Raw genomic sequence first — 21,313 nt, forward strand, 5'->3', positions numbered from 1 at the left:
GTTCGGGGTTCAGACACACTCTCTCTGTTTAAATCTAGATTAAAGACACATCTCTTTGGCCAAGCATTCAAATAATGCATCTCATAATCTTTTACTGCAGTTATATCTGATCAAATGTGCATTATTATTCCTTAGCTTGGGTTAATTAAATTAATGTTACTTGATTGGAACAGCAGCTACGCTAATTATGTCTCTATGTGTTTCTCTGTTTCTGCTGGGATTGACATCCCGTGGTAACTAGGATTTACACAAGCTTCAGTCTGGATCCAGAACACCTGAGAAGAGATGATGCCAACCCCTCAGAGGACCTCAGATGATGCCAACCCTGAAACAACATACAGAACTACCACATTTTGCTACAAGTTTGATTGCATTGTAGTAAATGCAATCAACACTGACAATGCTGTCAGTTTTGTTTTTGTATAAAGTTAATTGTGTAAATTACAGCCTAACTAAATCAAACAATGCTGACAAGCTACTACTAAATATATTGTAGAAACTTAATTTTCTGGAAAACTGCTTTGCTACGATTTGTATTGTGAAAAGCACTATACAAATAAACCTGAATTGAATCGAATTGGTGATGTGGGCGTGGCACTCAAAATGGAGGCGGAGCTGAATGGGTGGATTATAAGAGAAGGGTGGAGTTTAAGTGGACTAAATGATTGGAGAAGCCTGCATACATCACCAGAGAGAAGACTGTTGTTTCACTGGAATCCAGTTATTTTAATTTTACATTTTAATTCCAATTTGAGGTAATAAATAAATAAATAAATAAAAAACAATAGAAAGTAGACGACTTATCATTTCATGCCAATTTTATGATGGCATATTAAAATAAAACAGCCTAATTATTCAGTGTTTCCTTAAATATGATTAGTCACTTGTTCATACAACCCAGCAACTAGTCCATTTTTCAAATGAATAGTTGCAAATTCCCGCTTTAAAAAAAAAAAAAGTCCAGTTTGATTTGATCTTCCTCTCAGATGTACAGTAGCAGGAAATCAGCCAATCACGTCTCAGCTCTGCAGAATAATGAATAAATCAGCACTCAGAGCCTGGGGAGGGTGAGGCGGCAGGGGGCGAGTCATGTGACGTTCAGCTCTGACCAATGAAAACTGTGACACGGTTTTAGGGATCCTGCATCTGTTCCAGCTCACTCCTGTCTGTCTGTATCTCTCTCACTGTATCTGTCCCTCGTTCACTGCCAAATCTCACACAACCCTCTGTCTGTCTGTCTCTCACATGTGAATGTGTTTATCTGCTTATATGGCGACATTTCATAAACTTGTATTGTTTTTGTATAAAGTTAATTGTGTAAATTACAGCCTAACTAAATCAAACACCTTAAGGACAAAATCCAACTAAGAACACTTGTCATAATTACATACTTGTTAAAAAATCATGCTGTTTTGTATGTAAAAAAAAAATTCTTATTTTATGTTTTATTTAGACATCTTAATTTAGTTTACTGTAAATGCTAAATGGAAACAGCAAGGATCTTTCAAAAGTGGTTCAGATGGATCAAATCCAAATGCAGCTCAGTATGACAGCCAGTGACTGATGGTTCCTTTTTCTGTGTGTTTCCTCTTTAATAATCATGTGTGAATACACACAGATATTCCCACAATGCAGGTGTGAAATGAAAGAGTATTAACTTCTGCCGCTCTCCACTTCTTCACTCTCCAAAGACATTTCAGCAAACGCCAGAGGATAAACTGATAAAATAAAAGAAATATCCCAATTATTAGAACTAAGACATTATTATGGTTTGGCAGCCTGATGACAAGGTAACTGTTTATTTTATGTTTTAGTTTGTTAAAAAAACATTGAAGAAATTGGGCTTTAAAAAACCCAAATCAAAACACCAGTGTTATTTTAATATTATTTATATATAGTTGTAGTTTTTTTTTCTTTTGTATTTTAGTTTAAATTTCAGTGAATTTGTTATGTGCTTTTGTCATAATGATGATGATGATGAAATTATATTTCAGTTATTGTTTTTATTTATTTCCAGTTAATTATTTTAGCATTTCAATTTAAAATATTTCAGTTTTACATGTAAATAATTGTATTATTATTAAATATTTAAGTTAATATTTATTTTTTATTTTATTTAAGCTTTACTTCAATTAACAACAACAACAGTTTGTAATCAGTAGCTTTTTTCCCCCAAAGAACTGTTTAGCTGCAGCTCAAGAACCCTAAACAGACAGAATGACTCTTGATAAGAAGAGGATCTTTTGCTGAACCTTAAGAACTATTGAAGAAGCTTGATTTTTGAATATGCTTTCATAGAGACATGTGTGATTTCCTCAGGATGCCCATTTATTGAATTTCTCAGGTAGCAGCAACATGCAACGATACAAATGTTTGCTGGAGTATGTAACAGTCCTCCAAAGAGGAAACGTGTGTGTGTGTGTGTGTGTGTGTGTGTGTGTGTGTGTGTGTGTTTGTGTATGTGTGTGAGAGAGAGAGAGAGGAAAAAAGAGAGTCATGGGTACAATTCAATAGAGCAGCCGATAACAGCTCATCTCTGCCCTATAATACTCTCTCTCTCTCTCCCTCTCTCTCTCCCTCTCTCTCTCTCTCTCTCTGTCTCTCTGGATGAGTGTGGACAATAGTCTCAGCAGTGGCCCCTGATTGCGTCTTTTCACATGTTAATGAGCATCTCTGCGTTCCTCCTCTTTCTCAAATCTCCACAAATTATACAGCAAACACAGAAAAGGAAAATCCTACGGCTTTTTGCTCCTTTTTTTTTTTTATTCAACAAACTGACATGTAAAAGCGAGTGTAAGTGTTGTCCTCCGCCGCTCTGATCGGCAGCTAATTGTAGCCGTCAATTGTATAAGATGCTCTTTTACTTCAACACAAGCCCGGATCAAACACAATCAACTCTCCCGCCTGTTTAAGAGAGAGAGAGAGAGAGACGGCGATGCTCGTTGTCACGGTGATGACTGCATTTATTCGCATCACACGTTTGAATATAAATATTTGTTGATTTGCTCATTTTGCGTCTGGCTGAGATCTGAACGCTGTGGAGGATCTGTGTTTTGAAGCGCTGCTGTCTGTCTGAACGTGACCGAAGAGAAAGACATACAGACACCACACAAATATTCACAGTTCAACACTTTATTGCATTTATAACTGATAGTACTTAATAAAATATTAAGGACACAAATATTTACTCAGATTCAAATTTATTCAGTATTTATGCAAATATAGGAAGTGGCATCCAATCGGTTTCATGTTGTTATATGTGACCCTGGAGCACAAAACCAGTCATAAGGGTCAATCCTGTGTTGCTTATGACTGCTTTTGTGCTCCAAGGTCACATATTGTGTATAATGCACTTTTATATTGTTTATTTATCACATATTATTATGACATTTGACATTGCATTTGATAGTGAATCATTTGTCTTATTTAATATGAAGCCATATGCTCTTCCTCACAGCAGATTTTAAAATAGAAAGAGGAAAATCTGAAGAGTCGCTCACTCACACATGTACACAAACACGGCCCGGCGCACTTCCACGTGACGGCCGAATCCTGCAGGAGAAAGCCACGTTTTATTTCATAGGATAAATTAAATTTCACACCCCTGCGAAGTTTATAGAGTACATAGAGGCAGATTTTACAAGATTCATATGCAAATGTGTGTCGAGATTAGAGATACAACAATTATTCCAGTTCGTGATAAATTATTCATTTAACAACCGTCAATTATTAATTCCACAGAAACAATAAGCTGTGTTTCTGTAGGCAGAGTTTCCTATTTTAACAGACCTTTACCTCTCTCTCTCTCTCTCTCTGTGAACTCTGTCAGAATTAATCGTGAATGTTTTCCATTTCCTTCTCTGCCTCAGAAAGCCAGAGCATCAAAATAGTTACAAATGTGTCATTGCACTGCTACTTTTACCTCACTGGAGACCTGACCTCTTTAGCGAGAGATACTCGGAATCATCGCTCTCTCCGCCGAGCGTCTCTCGTTTGATGTGTGCAAATGAAGAGAGTCTGCTAATAATCAGATCATTGGTGTTCAGAGTCCTTCCTCTGCACAGTGCTACATGTGAAAATCAATAGCTATTTGATGCATACGGCATCTGTAGCTGCGCAGTCAGTAGCCCAGCATGCTGTTATATACAGTAGACTGAAGCCGTATGAGCGCAGGAGCCTGCGGCTACAGCACAACAACTCATTTCATATGTTTGAGAGACTTTGAAATCACTCTCTCTGCTAACTCTGCACTATAATTGTCCATCAATCTGCCATGCTTCTCCTTTTCTTTTCTTGTGTCTGTGCATGTGAGATACGCTCACCATGTACAGCTGTCATTCACATTAAAATGCATCTGTGAATGGAACAGGTTTGTTGGGTAAATGCATAATGAATACGTACAGATGAGAAATCGCTACTGCATGTAATGCATGTGCATGCATGCTGTATTTGCACAGAGATGGATCTGTGAACAGTCGGACAGGCTTTTTGGCTGGCGGTGTACACGCACAGATGAAGATGTGATAATTATGCTAATGAAATACACGGCTGTAACTCTGGTACTGTTGTGTGTGGCGCAGTGTGCTTTATAATGACTACCAAAATTAACTAGCAACACAGGACAGGGACCCCAGCAGTTCATACAAGAAAATGATATGTATACTGATGAAGGGGGGAAAAAAAAGATTGATGTAGAAACAATTTTTCGCTCAGAAATCGCTAGTGAATTTCACAAGTTATTTCAAAGAAATAGCAAATAATGCATTGAGTTGCATGTGAAATATCTAAGCAGAAAGATTGAAATAGTATTTTCTTGTGAAACACTGTTTTTTTTTTGTAAATATTTTTACATATATAATGTAATATATAAAACTGTTGCAATTAATTTTAGATATTTTTATGCATTTTTTTAATGCATAATGTCATATTCAGTTTTCTCATATCCTTATCGTTACTCATTTTACAGGGATTTGCTTGAATGATACATTTTTCATTTACAATTTGAAGTACATTACAATGGTAAGTTATAATGCACCACTGGCAATGACCATTCAGAGAAAAGCCCACAAAAATCCTTTAGTAGCACAATGTTTCCGAGCTGAATGTGTGACGGGTCAGAAATGAAGGAGAGGGTGTAACGGGAGCGAGCGCAGAGAGGGGGCGTCTGTCTCCTCCATTAAATGAACACATTCATGAACCCAGAGGGTCGCTGGATGAGCGTTTGCCTGTCTCACACAATATTTAACAACGTGTAAAATACTTGCATATAAACAGATGCAAAAGACAGCATACATGCGGAAAGGATAGATAGACAGACAGACAGATAGATAGATAGATAGATAGATAGATAGATAGATAGAATTGTCAAAAAACATGCTTTATGTGAAGGCATACAAATAAGCTGATTTTGTTTTTAGTCAAAAATATTATTTAATATGATTGAATAAACCTGATTATATCAGTGGACATCAAATCAAGTAGAAATCACAGACTAACTGCTAGATTCATTATTGTCTGACTGATTTGTGTCACTCACCCTACAGGGATACAGCAGCTCCGGGTGATTCAGACAGTGTCACGGACAAACCAAGAGCACACCCTCACAATTTAAACAATTAAAATAATAAAATATATCATAATATAATATAAACGATAATAATAATAATAATAATAATAATAATAATAATAATTATTATTATTATTATTATTATTATTATTATTATTATTATTTAATAATTAGCATTTTTATTTTTAAATGCACAAATACATACCTGACTGATTATAGACTGCAGGAGTCTGATGCAGAACAAAAGCATCAATCAGTGCAGATGCCAGTAGATTGATGTCTTCATTATCCTCACAAATACTGAAAGAACAGAAAGTCTATTCACATAAAGCGCTGTCACCCTCTGAAGACTTCAGCACTAAAGCGTAAAACACAGCAGAAGACAAATAACAATAACGGTGAAAGAATGCAGAGAGAGAGCTCATTCACGCCCTTAAATGTGTCGGAATCCCTCAGAAATCTAATCGAGAAAGCAGTTCATTCTTTCATTTTGGACTGATAATTATTAAAATGCACTAAAAACCCCATTGCGTTGCACTGACTGCCTTAAGTTTTAAAAAAAAACCTGGAATCCGCGTTCTTACCTGTGCACCTGCAGACTCACCTGTCACAGGAGCGCGTGCGCTTCCCGCGTCTCTCTCTGACCGAACACCTTTCGTCTCCAAATCCAGCGCTTCTCCTCCTCAGATTCGTCTTTTTGATTGCACCCTCCTTTATTTCTCCTACAATCGTGTTTGTCGCCGGCGCTGAAGAGAGGGAGCGTAAACGTTCCTGAACTTTCTTCAAACGTTATTCGTGTCTTCGCTATAAAGGTGCCTGATGCTCTCTCTCTCTCTGTGTGTGTGTGTGCGTGTGTGTGTGTGTGTGCGCGCGTTCATAAAACACACACACGTTTGGCTCTATTATCCCTCCCTGTGCTGATAGGTGGCGTGTGTTTCTCTCTCTCTCTCGAAAAGAAAGGAGGAAAACAGTGTCATTCGAGGCGTGTGAGCGCGTCAGTCCGAGCGCAGGTTTGAGTCCTGGAGTGTGTGAGAGGATCAGTCAGGAATAACGCGCCTCTGTTTCTCAGGCTTTATTCTGGACCCAGACACTATAACACACACAACACACACTCCTGCAGCCGAGACCACAAGGTAAGACACACTCTTTTACCTTCACGTCATCTTTAAAATAGTCCGAATGCGAAATAAAGCCGCTTTCATGCTGCTGGATTCAGGATGCTCTTAGTTAAAGTCAAACACAAAGGTGTGTGTTTTTTCCTCTTACCTTTGCGTTCACCTGTGCAGGTGCGCTGAGCGAGCGGACCGACTTATTCGAAACTGACGTTTTATTCTAGAAAAGAACCCAACGCTTGGCGTTGCTTCCACTAAACATTTTTTAAATGCAAACTAATTTTTTTTTTCTTTCTGTAATGTTGCAATGCGCGAGATCATTGATAGAGAAAACCATGCCACATCGCTACAAATTCAGCTGTAAATGCATCGATTTTATTGAGCGTTTTTAACAAATACTATTTTAACATGCAGTCACAAAAATATGTATAGTTTAAGTAAATACAAATGCAAAGTAAAAGTATTCATGCAATTTTTAAATATTTGATTCATTAATGATTATGATATCTGTATGCGTTTCATTTTGCTCGCAATTTCATTATCGAACACTGCGTATTTATTCAAGCATGCAGTCATTATCATTAGAGAGATATTATATAGATCCAAATGTTTCAAAGTTTTTAAATACTGCGTCTTCACTAATACTTGAAGAGATCAAACACTCAGAAAGTCAAGGGGGGGAAAAGCAATAGATTTCTGATACACGTGGGGGTTATTCCAGATAATATAAGATTTAAATGTTAATGTTCATTATACCTAATGCGTTAAACAATGTGTTTATTATTTCACAATTATACCTTAAAACAAACTACAGAAAATGTATAAGATCTATAGCTAGTTGGAAGCTCCCCAATAAATACATTAGACAAATAAAAACAATCAGCTGTTAAAGTGTCTTTATAGACACGGAACATGTTAAATATAAATCCAGCCTCTGACCTTTGAGACTAGCTGTTATTTCGCTTTTTGCCTGTAAATCGGAGGACACACATGCACCGTTAAACTGCGTATTTAGATGTCCATAAGTCATAATGCATGCGTCTTGCAGTCTCCGGTGATCAGATGCATGGACAGCGATTGATCTGAGAGGCTCTCAGCAGTCTCATTCACTCATGTGCCGGTGTTTTTCTGTCTTTTCTGTTCGTGTGCTCGGGCTGATGGGCTGCCAGAGGGAGCGGTCCACCCTGCTGCTGTGTTTGCTCGGGTCTGAGTCCATGCAAACTGCCATCTGATCCACGTTTATCAATGCGGGAGCTGATCATGGCGGATGGCCCCCGGTGTAAGAGACGAAAACAAGCCAACCCGCGGAGGAAAAACGGTAAGAGCGGCTTGGGAAAGTGTGCGTAAACGGACGCGTTACGCGGGACGCAGAGATCAGAGTCCAGATGGGAGTACGTTTAAAAGAGCACAAGTAGAAATCGGATTGAACAGGCGTGATGTAAATAAAGGCCATGTAGCGGAGCTTTTTCTCTCTGTATTTTCGCGCAAGTTTGGAAATGAAAGTTTGTGCGTAATTCTCAGGAGCGTATTAAACGCGCTCTGAACACGTTAGATGCCTATGGCTTCTTTTCACTTGCGTTTCGTTTGTTTAAGAAGCTGCTGACCGCCCAGAGACACCGATTGGACAGTCCCAGTGCATTATTTTCATTCGTTCTCAGATGCATGAATTAGAGGTGCTCATGCTTGTTGTGTTTTTGTGTGGAGCTCCGTTAGTCGCAGTCAATAATAATGTCACACGAGTGCCTGGTAAACACAGTTTTGCATTAATGCAGCACGCATGCTGATTGTGAAGCACAGATGAGTTGATTTTATAAACTTGTGCTGCTTTCAGGGATGTTTTAGAACAGTGTGTTGTATTTTGAGGGTAGCTGTTTTGGCGTTTTGCACATGCATACACACTATAGTGTTTTATATAAACTAAACACACCAGCCGATAGATTAGGTTGCATTTGAAATTGTGCGTGAGTGTTGGGTTTGTTGGTTCGGATGCCGCGCTGCACGTTTGAGTTTTTAATTCTTCTGCTTCACGAGGATTAAACGCTGCGATCAGTTCAGTTCCATCTCCCTCTTTCCTTTATGAAATGTTTCATATTGATCCGCTAAAAATCAATACGAGTACGAGAGTCTTTTCACCCTCACGTGTGTCTTCAAGCACTGAAGTTTAAAAAGGCGTAATTCTGTCCTCCCACTTTTTGAATAGAGACTTTTGCGTATGACTAATAATGCATTTCATCAAATCTAATCAAATGCTGTCTTGCAGTCCATGCATATGCGTTTGTGTTTTTAATACAACGTGTGAGTAATTTGCATAAAAATAACGGTCCTGAAATATTCATATGCAATGTCCAGTTTTGTGTTTATTATTTGTGGAGCTCGTGATCGCGTGCAAGTGTGCATGCATGGTAATACTAAATTAATTGTTTAGGTAGAGAAATAAAAATGCACCAGTGGAAAAAAAAAAAAAATGCATCTTGATATGAAGTGACAGTCGTTTTAAAATGAGGACACAGATGAAATATTCAGTGATGCTGGAAGACTGCAGATCTGAGCTCAGAGAAATACGAAGGGTGAAACGTGTATGTTCTCACACACCTGCTGGATTCAGCGTGTCCAGGTCAACTCAGGTGTGCACTGTAAGACATTTAGCATAAGTAAATGCTTCACAAATTAATATAACCATACATTTTTTTTGCATGCACCCTGTAGATATTTTGCATCTTATATAAAGATAATCAAATCCAGCAAGTGTAGTGTTTTATCATTCTAATTCGTATTCAGTTTTGCACGATGTTTGAAAGTGCTGTATTTTCTGTGGGAAAGGACACTTTTAGTTCAGTCAGATTAATGCAAACATCTTGCTTCAGCTCTCTGATGAGCTAAAACCCAAAGCGTAGAGGTAATCTGACGTGTGAAGAGTTAGAGTTTGTCCGCTGGAATCGCAGAAGAGAACGCTGCTGTCTCCGGCTCTTTCTAAACTTCAGTCCAGCTGCGACGCTTCTGTTGTCTGTGAATGTTCAATGCAGTCAGTCAGAGCTGCTTGTAAACCGTTTATTTTGCATTCACTATTTTTTACAAAATATCTGTAGTGTGCGAGGAGCAGATCAGATGTCAGGGGTCACGCGGAAAGTCTTTTCTGTTTGTCGTGCATGCATGCATGGGAAGTCTTTCACAAATGCAGTGCTCTGAAATTACAGGAAGAGCCCTTTTCCTCCCGAGCAGTTGACGGCCGTGGGGTGCCCTAAGATGCATATTTTCACAGGTTTCCTGCAGCACAAAGACGTGCTCCTCGTGGTGCATTCAGCCAGATTGATTACATCATTTCAGGTTTGGAAAAGCTCCTGCGTGGCGCGAGGAGAAGCCTTTGTCTGTGAATGTTCAGTGCAGTCAGTCAGAGCTGCTTGTAAACCGTTTATTTTGCATGCACTATTTTTTACAAAATATCTGTAGTGTGCGAGGAGCAGATCAGATGTCAGGGGTCACGCGGAAAGTATTTTCTGTTTGTCGTGCATGCATGCATGGGAAGTCTTTCACAAATGCAGTGCTCTGAAATTACAGGAAGAGCCCTTTTCCTCCCGAGCAGTTGACGGCCGTGGGGTGCCCTAAGATGCATATTTTCACAGGTTTCCTGCAGCACAAAGACGTGCTCCTCGTGGTGCATTCAGCCAGATTGATTACATCATTTCAGGTTTGGAAAAGCTCCTGCGTGGCGCGAGGAGAAGCCTCTGTGTTTGATTACGGCAGCTGAGCCGTCGTCGCTGAATTAGGAGGGGGCGATTCTTTAGCTCGGGCTCTTTCATCCCCAACAATGGCAGATTCCGCCCCGTCTAAACTGTTTCTGCGCCCCCATTATGCTGCGCGGCTCCCTCGCCGCATGGCCCCTCCTCTGCCTCCTGTGTTTGGGAGGAGCGGGGCCGCTCACAGCTGATTGTCAGCTCTAATACGTGTCGTTTACATGTGCGTAAGGTGAACCGAGCGTGAGCGTGCACCTTTGGTTCCCCCGTGCAGAGAGAAACTCCTGAGTCTCTCAGAGTTTAGGTTGCACCGCGACGAGCTGAGAGAGAGTTTTAGAGGAAGAGGAGGATGGTGCTCTTCATCTCTCGCGTTCCCTGATCTCCTGCTACTTCACACGGCATTTCTGAGCTCGTTTTTGCACTCTGGTGTGTGTGTGATTTGTACTTGATTATATTATCTATGCTCTTTATATGTTGTGTAAGAGGGACTCTGTGTTGTAGGTCAGTAATTGAAGAACTGTCAGGGTAAAAAAAAAAAACACCAGTTTTTGCTTTTAATATTTTTTTATTTTCAGGGCAGGGTTGGTTGTGGTGCATTAGTCTGTCTCTATCATTTCAGAATTGTTTTTTTTTTGCAAGATTATTTTAGCACTGACTTGATCGCTTCGATTCAAACGTCTTCAGTGCATGGATGCGTGGAAGTATCTCCCGGGAAGCATGCAACACATCAAGGAATAATTGTCACATTTAAAGTGCCATTTTTTAAAGGAGATGACAATATTTCATAAATTCAGAACTTTCACATATAAATAATATCCTTTATTAATTGTATAAATAAATCCTTAATAAAGAATAATCTTAAATATGCATTTCTTAGCCAGTTTTCTTAGCTCATCATTTTTTTTATTTTATTTTTCCTTGAATATGCAACCCTAAAATGTACCCGCTGATGCGCCTGCAGATCTCCTGTCAATCACAAACATGCACATGCTCCGCCCCTTGTGTTTGTTTATTGAATATTTTATCTAATTTGATAATGCCGTCTTCCACCAATATGATCTCTCCGCCCGTTTAACACATTATAAATCCTTTCAACAGAGCTCCACATATTTTTCCACAAGAAAATGTGGAAATTCCATGGATTCTAAATGCATGGGTTTTATTCATGTCAGAGTAATTATTTAAAGCGGCTACATTAAGATATGCCTTTGAATGTCATTTTTAAGGTCCTCTCAGTTCCTTGAGGTGACGAATTCACGATTTCACTTTGCACTGCTCCCAGTTGTGTTTTATCGTTGTGCTTCTTCTGCGATCTCGTCTCTGAAGATATGTTGGCCTATCGGAGGGAGGGGGAGTCAGACCCAGAGCTCTGTGGAAATGCCTTAGGTGTGACTTCACTTTCACTCACATCACCGCTGACCCGACTGCCTTTCATATCACATCCACCGCGTCTCCACCGGTAAACATCCCCCGAGGGCCGAACAAAGAACACGGCCCTTTCTCCTTAATCACAACCCAGCCCTCTCTCTCTCTCTCTCTGCCAGCACGCAGCATTTGCATTCAGCTTCAGAAAGGCTCACATAAAAAGGGGGAAGAGAGACAGAAGAGAAAAAAACAGGGAATAAAGGCAGAAGAGGGTGGGTGTCGAGAGCAAAATAACTGAGGTGTTTGTGAATGTTTGTTGGGCCTCCCCTGGTTACGGCCCCTATATAGACACACACACACACACACACAGAGATAGTGTTACGCAGCGGCATGTTCGCTCTATTCATGGATGCACACTTTCACACTTAAGAGAAAATCATCTGTGTGAGGCACGGCTGCTTTAAGACGCAAGAATAGTTTGGAACAGGTGTGTGTGTGTGTTTAGATCATTTAATGTGTTTGTATTTATCTTTTTTATATTTAAAGAATATCATTTTTGGCATGGTCTTTAGCTTAGCAAGCGTGCAGAAACTTGCACTGTAAGGGCATTTATCAAGGCATTTTTTGTTTGTTTCTACAGCTGGATCTCACATGTGCAGTCCATAGAGCTTAACTTATTGAGCATTGGATATTTCTTTAATAGATGACTGATAATAAATAAAGAACAAAAAATAACAAAATATTAAAAATGAACACATTTTTTAATTTATTTTTTGTAAATGTCAGTATTTAGTTTATTTTTATATTTTGTTATTTTTGTGTTGTTTTATATGCTTTTACAGCTTGAAGAGGACTGATTCAGAATGGACATTTCTCTAATAGTTTCACTCTAGCTGGACAGCTGTTTTTCTAAATATAAATAGTTTTGTAATATACAGACATGAGGAGGATGCAGGCTCTTTTGCACACACTGAAGGGTGTTTATCTGGATTGGAGCAGATTATTTTTCTCTCTGTATACTCTCAGTCTGAGCGTGTAAAGAGACGGCAGAGAGCTGCTCCACCTCTGAAGGCATCATGTGACGGGAATTCCACAAACTATTTTCTCCTTCAGAACTTCAGCCGAGAGATTATCAGCCCGCTGGATTTATCCCCATTTACTTCAGCAAACACCATTGGACACCGTGAGAGAGAGAGAGTTAGCTCGCTAAAGCAGTTTGCTAAAACTTTACCGTCTGCTGACAGAGCATCGCGCTCGCAACGCCAGTGTCAGTGGTTCGAGTCTGCACGTACTGATACTTACGTGCAGGATCCTTCAGAAAAAGTATTTTTGTTGTTGTTGTTGAAAACACTTGAGATATTAATGCATATTAATCTCATTCGTGATTTTTATTTCCGTGCTGGTGAACATATGCAAGATTTTTCAGGTGTGTATGAATTGTATCTCCAGACAGTACAGTAAAAATATACAGTTATGAAACGCAGCTCAGATCATTTGATATTTGGAGAATCTGATGAGAAATGTTTGAGTTTATATCAAGAGCAATGCCTTGGCAAACCTTAAAACAATTTGAGACATTGTTGAGTGCTTTCCTCTGTATAGTTTTATCTATATTTCATCTCTTTGTTGTCTAAAAGGATATTAAATAGATCTCACTGGTGATTTTTCTTTCATTGTAGTCCGATGTAAATGCTGAAACTGTGCTCATTTTGGAGGAAGTGATGTTGTGTAGTTGATTGGTTTACATTAGCTGTGTTCCTCATCAGTCTAATCCTCACATTGACCCTGCAGCACAAAAGCAGTGTTAAGTCGCTGGGGTATATTTTCTGCTTCACAGCTCTGAGAGGAGGAGCGCTCAGGTTTCGCTGCTGGATGAAGTTTCTTTCGACTGTTCTGATCATAAGGTGTTTGTTTAATGTCCAGTGTGTTTTGGAGTGACATAACTTCATAGTTCATGTGCTTATTTTTTTTTTTAGTTTTGCTGGTTTAATGTGAGGAAGATTGCATGTCACTCCACAAAGTTTGGAGAAAACGTGCATCCAAGATGACGCTGTAGATTTGAATCGCTCACATCAGCGAGGATCAGACTGTTGCATCTGCATTTTCAGTTTCTAATAAACATACAAGCCAACTGGCAAGTAATCGACGATTTCTTTACTCACCAAAGCCAGTTTTTACTTTCAGTTAACAGAGTGAGTGTTCAGTTTGGACCCTGGACAACGCTATACCCTACAGACAAACGTCATATGAAGCTCTCTGTCCGTTCATCTGCACTAAAACATCGGTTCGGTCGGCCGTGTGATTGCGTGCGCTTCTCGTTTCCACGTATTGTGTGATGCATCAGACTCGAAGCTCCTGGAGAAATATCACGGCTCATTTCAGATCTCAGACACGATTCATTTCCCATTGTCTCTGTTTGTGCATCATAATAATGTGTGTAAGATTTTGCATGGAAAAAAAAAAACTCAGGTGTCAACATGTTCATTTGCAGGAAGGGCTGGTGTGACTGGCACTCGTGTGCTGCTCAGGTGTGAAAACACGCGTGTCGTCATTTGGACATGCTGCCGTGTTGTGCAGGTTTGAGCTGTATAAATTAGCAGGATGAGTTTGATGGCCACGTTCTGGAGAAGAAAGAACGAGATAAAGAAATGTATAACATTTGCATCATTTATTCTCTGAAGTCTGATATTTGTGATATTTAAAAATTTGTCCCACAAATTGTCCTCAGAGGTTTTAAATATGTATATGCACACATTTAGCATATTACATTACTATAATAATTATACACTCAATCCCTAACCCTACAAGAAAACATACAATATTTTGTACTTCATTTATTTGAAAAACAAACAAATAATATTAGTAAATAATACAAATAATAGTATTTCATTAAAAATGAATGAATCAATTAATTTAGTTTTAGATTTGTTTGTATAATTAACTTGCATGAGCGGCTGTGTATTTTACTCGAATCCCAGTGGAACATTTATTTTGTCGCTTTAGATTCAACTTTAGTTTCTCAGGAGATCATCCACAAGTCAATAGAGTATAGAGCAATGAACATGGATAGCTGTTCATTTGGTATTTGATGAGAAATGTTTGTGTTCATATTAAGATCTCTTCTTGCTTTTGCGGACTTTGTCATTTGGGAAAATGTGAGAACGGTGTGAAGCTTCTCTCTTTCTGACAGGAGGACCATCAGATGATTTGCAATTGAGATTTTAAAGAGTTTTATTCTTGCTTTTTTTCCCTGTGTGAATGAAACACTCGCTGACGCTGAGATTTGATGGTTTATGTAGGTTATTGGTGTTTCGGTGTCTCTTTATGTCTGTTTGGAGCAGTCACACTTCACAAACGTTATCAGTGCTCATAATTAGTGAAGGGACGGCCGGTGAAAGCGTTTCTCTCAGTAATTAAAGTAATGAAATATTAATTTCTGCCTTTTCTGAGAGGAGTGGGCAGTTCTATTACAATAGCAGACAGTCTCATCTGCAATTAGCGCACACACACACACACACACACACACACACACACACACACACACAGTCTTTTTAACCTTGTGTGTGTGTGAGTTCCCTGTCCGATGCAGAGGTTACCTTTTCCCGACGGTGCAAAATCGACTTGACGTAAGTGTTCATCAGTCGCAGGACTCTGCCCTCGAGGTATTTGCATCAAATCAACTCAGTCAAGCTACGAGAAGCTGACAGCAGAGAGACAGACAGCCAGAGAGAGAGAGACAGCGCTGATGGTGTGTGTATCGTGGTTGTTTGGGGTCAAAGTGTGTGTTCAGAGGTGTGAGAGATCTGCACGCACGTCAGGTGTAAACTCAAGAACATGCACACTTTGTTCTGTGTCTCTCTATAGAGGTTTACTTTCATTTCACACAGGGTCGTGAGAGAGTGTATGATTGTGGTTTGATGAATTTATTATGTGTGTTTGACTGTTTGAGGGTTTACTTAGTTTATAGTTTGGAGCCAAAATTCACCTGACTACGACCCAGTGAGGATTACTTTAATATTTTTTATTTATTTATTTATTTTTTGAAATAAATACTACTTGTGTTCATCAAGGACGCATTCAATTGATCAAAAGAGACAGTGAATACATTTATGAACTTGCAAAAGCTTTCTATTTCAAATGCATGCTGTTCTTTTAAACTTTCTATTCATCTGTGAATCCTGAAAAATAAAATGCATCACGCTTTCCACAAAAAATATTGTGCAGCACAACTGTGTTCAACATTGATAATAATCAGAAATGTTTGTTGAGCAGCAAATCAGCATATTAGAATGATTTCTGAAGATCGTGTGACACTGAAGACTGGAGGAATGATGCTGGAAATTATTTCTTTCTTTTTTTTAAATTATCTTAATTTAAATATAATTACAATTCTGTAGTGCTTAAGTAGATGAAACAGTGAGAAATGGTTAGTGGTAAATCTTTTAATTATTATTTATGGAATTTTTGTGTTTTAATTTTGCAACTCTGTACAATCAAATGTCAGAACCGTTTATGGGATTTAGATATTGGCTCTAATGTGTAGCAATAGTTTTTAGTGTGTGTGTGTGTGTGTGTGAATATTTACTGTCATGTATTTCATCAGTCTTGACAAAACATATTTCTCTACAGTCACAATATTATTTCAGATCAAAAGCTGCATCAGCTCCACACACACACACACACACTCACACACACACACACAGACTCACACACACACACACAGACTCACACACACACACACAGACTCACACACACACACACAGACTCACACACACACACACAGACTCACACACACACACACAGACTCACACACACACACACAGACTCACACACACACACACAGACACACACATGCTCATGCATACACACACACACACACACACACACACACACACATGCTCATGCATACACACACACACACACACAGAGCGTGTAACTGTAATAGAGCTTAACTTTGTGAAAGGCATTACAGCAGTGAGCTTCTGTTAGGTCGCTTTGGCCAAATGAAAGACAAAAAGGTTTGTGTTTGACATGGAAATATTGCACAATTATTTTCTGGAATATTCTTCAGTGCAGCTTTAGAGAGCACAGATAAGTCCTGAAGTGTTGAAAGTTTTAGTGAATATCTGCTCCAGTTCTGTCTCTGCCACACTGCAAAGCCCAAATACTCGGCAAGTTCATCGCGAAAATGCCTCAAATCCCCCAAGAGGAAAAAAGAGGAGAGAGAGAGACGCCTTTGTGTGCAGCTTTATTACACTTTTATTCATCTCTCACATGCGCACATACTGAGAGGAGTGTGTTTCTCAACCTGTCTCTCAGGTGCAGCTCGCCTGAACGTTAACCTCTTTAAGAGTCACATTACTCCTGCTTTGACTGAGCATAGCTGGTGTCTAAAGCTCAGATGCAGAGCGTGTGTCCGTGTTTATCACAGTGACATTAATAAAAGCCGCCCTCTCCAACAGAGAGACCAATTAAATCCCAACGAACACAGCCAGAATCTCCTGCAAAGCCAGTGATGTTTTCAGACAGCAGATCCACTCCGGCACACACAGAGTTAATCGAATTAAACAATTTGCAAACAGATAAAGTCAGTCTAAGACTTTTTTCCCCATGCAAAACAATTACTAAATTACAGTACATAAAAACTGTTCTCTGACGGTATTTATTCAATCAACATAAACAACCAACAAAAAAAATTAATTTGGGAAAAAAAATCATCATTCATCTGCATTATAATTGCCGCTTTTCCTCATGTACACGGCGGTTAATTAAAATTGTGATTAAATCCATCTCTGCTGCCTAAGATGTCTTTCCCGAAACAGGTGGTACGGAATTTAAAAGTGAAGAGAAAAGCGTAATTAGCATTGGAAATTGAGAAATTGCCTGCAAGAATCGGTGTTAATTTCATTCTCTGATGAGGTGATTTATAACGGCGGCTCAGCCGAGACTCATCCGCGCCTTTCCCAGCATGCACTGTGAATGTGTTTGCTAAATATTTGAAGTGTTTTAAGGCAGAGAGCTGCACATTTACCGCGGCTGATGGCTTCAAACCCGGAGCTCGTCTCTTCTGACACGCGTTTTCAAACATGGCGTTAACAGCCAATCAAGAGAATGTTTATCTGCCGTCTACAGCGAGGAGACAATAATAATGCCACCACGCTTTCTAAGACATCTAGATCCAGCAGCGGTGGATTCTGGCCTGTCTGGGAACAGAAGGACACACACTGATAGACTTACATCTGAACTCTCTCCCCTCTAATTACTCAAGCACTCGTCAGATGGAAATGCTGATTACAGAGAGATTTATATCGCTGCTCCGAGAGCTTCATCCAGTTGGTTACTTGAGCTACTGAGTCTGATCTTGTTGAGCAGAAAGTATTTGGACACTTAAAATGTCATTGTATTAGATATCAAATATGAAAATGCATGCTTGCGTAGTTAATCAACTGATGTTTTTATGCCTTTCTTTACAATAAATATAGTTGCTTTTGTAAACTGGAAAAAAAAAAGTGGTGTAGGATTTACCTTGAAATAATTTTAACTCAGAAGTCACTTGTAAATTTCACAGATAATTACGAAGAAACGGCAAGTAATGCATTGAATTAAATGTGAAATTTTAAACTAAAAAGACTGAAGTAGTATTTTCTTTTAAAACCTACTCAAATAATTTATGTTTGTTTATTTGTTTTTCTTACATCGTACACTTAAAAAAATTATGTAGAAATCATTTTCATTTAGAAATAGCTGGTGAATTTCACAATTAATTACAAAGAAATGGCAAGTAACACTGAATTAAATGTGAAATTTTAAACGAAAAAGACTGAATTAGTATTTTCTTGTAAAACGCACTCAAATAATCTTGGATTTATTAACAACTTCTAAAAATATTTTTTTACAGTGTACATTGAAATAAAATTGTTATAGAAATAATTTGCACTCAAAAATTGGTAGTAAATTTTACAATTAATTGTATCATTAAATTATGAGTATAAAGACTGAAATAGTATTTTCTTTTAAAACAAACTTTAGTAATCTTTATTTTATTTACTTATTTATTTTATTCTATTTTTTTTTTGCAGTGTATCAAATACAATGACATCATTTTTAAGCATGACTGAAGTGACTGAATACTTTTTGGAGTCGCTGTAAATCATTTTATATAATGCTTGTATGTTTAGGAATGGATATATACTCATACGCATACTTATTTAGTGAGTGAAATGTGTATTTTTATTGGTAATACAAAATGCAAAATGTCAGAGTAGAAAGAAAACAACAGTTACACACTTTAACATTTTCATTCTTTCATTTCTCGTTCCTAAAACACACACACACACACACACACACATACACTCACACACACACTCGCGCTCAGTTTACGCCGTGTTTCTCGGCCACAGTGTGACAAACTGTCGCTGCTTTTCTGCGGGTGTCAGGGTGTGTTTGTAGTGCTGTGTGTTTGCTGTGTTCTGAGATTCAAGGTACTGCTTCTGTTCAGCATGTCAAATGTAGCCCACACATGGCTCCTTATCTCCAAAGACCCCAAACACAGTGGACACACACACACAGCACACGTTCTGCATCGGTGTTGTGTAACTGAGCTGGATGTTGGTGTGAATGTCTTTCTCTTTAGTGTTGAGTTGATTTGGTGTAGCATACAGTAGGAGCCCTGTGTTTTGCATGTAAAGGTGAATTGTTTTAATTTTGTGATTATTTAGACAATATTTGTAGATCCGGTCTATCACTGAGATTGCAGGAATGCTTTTTTTTTATTGCACAGGTAGCCAGTTATCCAGATCCGGACCATGCATTGGTTTCATCCGTGAATCATTTCTTATTAATCGATATAATTACGAACATTTCTCCATGTGAAATAATTGACTTGTCTTTACAGTGCCTTTGCTGTGTTCTGAGATTCAAGGTACTGCTTCTGTTCAGCATGTCAAATGTAGCCCACACATGGCTCCTTATCTCCAAAGACCCCAAACACAGTGGACACACACACACACACACACACACACACACAAGCTTCCCAGAATTTCCCTTTATTATGATTTCATCCTATTGCTCTTGGAGTCACTCGACTGCTTGGGTCATGTGTGATCTGACAGGTATTCCAGAGCGTAGTGACCCTTTACGAGCCCAACATACTGCAGCTGTCACACACACACACACACACACACACACACAGTGCTGGTGAAGATGCGCGTCTGACAGCAGCTCCGCCAGATCCGGACCATGCATTGGTTTCATCCGTGAATCATTTCTTATTAATCGATATAATTACGAACATTTCTCCATGTGAAATAATTGACTTGTCTTTACAGTGCCAAGGCTTTGCATGACAAGCTGAGGTGAATATATTTACACAATCAATCGTGAGAAAACTATTTAGCTCAATGTGTGGATTCCCATGCATAGAAAAAAAGACACTGATTGTCGAGACAATAGTAAAGTGTTTTATATGCACAGAATGTGCATCTGTGTTCTGCTTAAATCTAACACTGCATTGATTTTCCAAAAAAAAAAAAAGAATATATTTTATACTGCACAGATTCTTAAGCAGCAATCCTCAATATTTTGACTATTTCTGAATTATTATTTTTATTATGATTTTTTTTTTACAAGGTACTGTTTAATAGTTGTTGTTATTATCATGGCTGCCAATTAAACCATTTTGATTGCAATTTCCTAAAATGCACATCGCTTCTTTAATTTCATAGAACATCAGATTTGCTTGGTTCTTTCTATGATTTAATTTTGGGAACATAATATTAAGTAATTGGTGACATACATTACTGTTTAAAAGTTTGTAAGACTTTTTTTTGAAGAATAAATGGATATGTTTATTCATCAAGGATACATTAAATTGATCAAAAGTGACAGTAAATACATTTATAATGTTCTAAATGATTTCTATTTCAAATAAATGCTGTTCTTTTGAACTTTCTATTCATCTGTGAATCCTAAAAAATTAAATGTATCATGCTTTCCACAAAATATATTGTCAACTAACTGTTTTCAACATTGATAATAATCAGAAATGTTTCTCGAGCAGCAAATCAGCATATTAGAATGATTTCTGAAGATCATGTGACACTGAAGACTGGAGTAATGATGCTGAAAATACAGCTGCGCATCACAGGAATAAATTACATTTGAACAGATATTCACATAGAAAACAGTTATTTTAAATCATAATAATATTTCAGATTTTTCCTGTATTTTTGATCACATGCATCCTCTGATGAAGCCGTGACTCACTGTGAGCGTCTGTAGGTTGGTCTGGATGTCGTCGAGCAGGTGTCTGCTGTGGTTGTTGTGGCTCTCGGCTGTGTTTAGGGCCTCCTGGACCTGCAGGAGCCGCTGGCTGTGTGTGGTGAGGGTTGTGGAGATGTTCTCCTTTCTGAAGCGGTTGTGACTAAAGGGTTTTGACATCTCCTCCTGAACCTTCTCCAGCACAGACACTGCAGAGCTGCTCACACACACACACACACACACACACACACACCTGCAAACAGTGCAGCACAGCTGTAATT

At 38.6% G+C, this 21,313-nt stretch overlaps 1 protein-coding gene across 1 annotated transcript in view; it reads left to right on the forward strand.

Moving 5' to 3' along the window:
• The first annotated feature begins 6,476 nt into the window (after nt 1–6,476).
• LOC107712039 (zinc finger E-box-binding homeobox 2-like) overlaps nt 6,477–21,313 on the forward strand; it is a 66,941-nt gene continuing 52,104 nt past the window's right edge. The window contains exons 1-2 of the mRNA XM_016517169.1: nt 6,477–6,699; nt 7,848–7,996. Of these exons, the coding sequence (XP_016372655.1) occupies nt 7,924–7,996 (73 nt within the window). The 5' untranslated portion in view covers nt 6,477–6,699; nt 7,848–7,923. The remainder of the gene's footprint in view (nt 6,700–7,847; nt 7,997–21,313) is intronic.

The sequence above is a fragment of the Sinocyclocheilus rhinocerous genome, unplaced genomic scaffold (assembly GCF_001515625.1).
Source record: "Sinocyclocheilus rhinocerous isolate Xijiao unplaced genomic scaffold, SAMN03320098_v1.1 scaffold328, whole genome shotgun sequence".
In the NCBI taxonomy this organism is placed as follows: Eukaryota; Metazoa; Chordata; class Actinopteri; order Cypriniformes; family Cyprinidae; genus Sinocyclocheilus; species Sinocyclocheilus rhinocerous.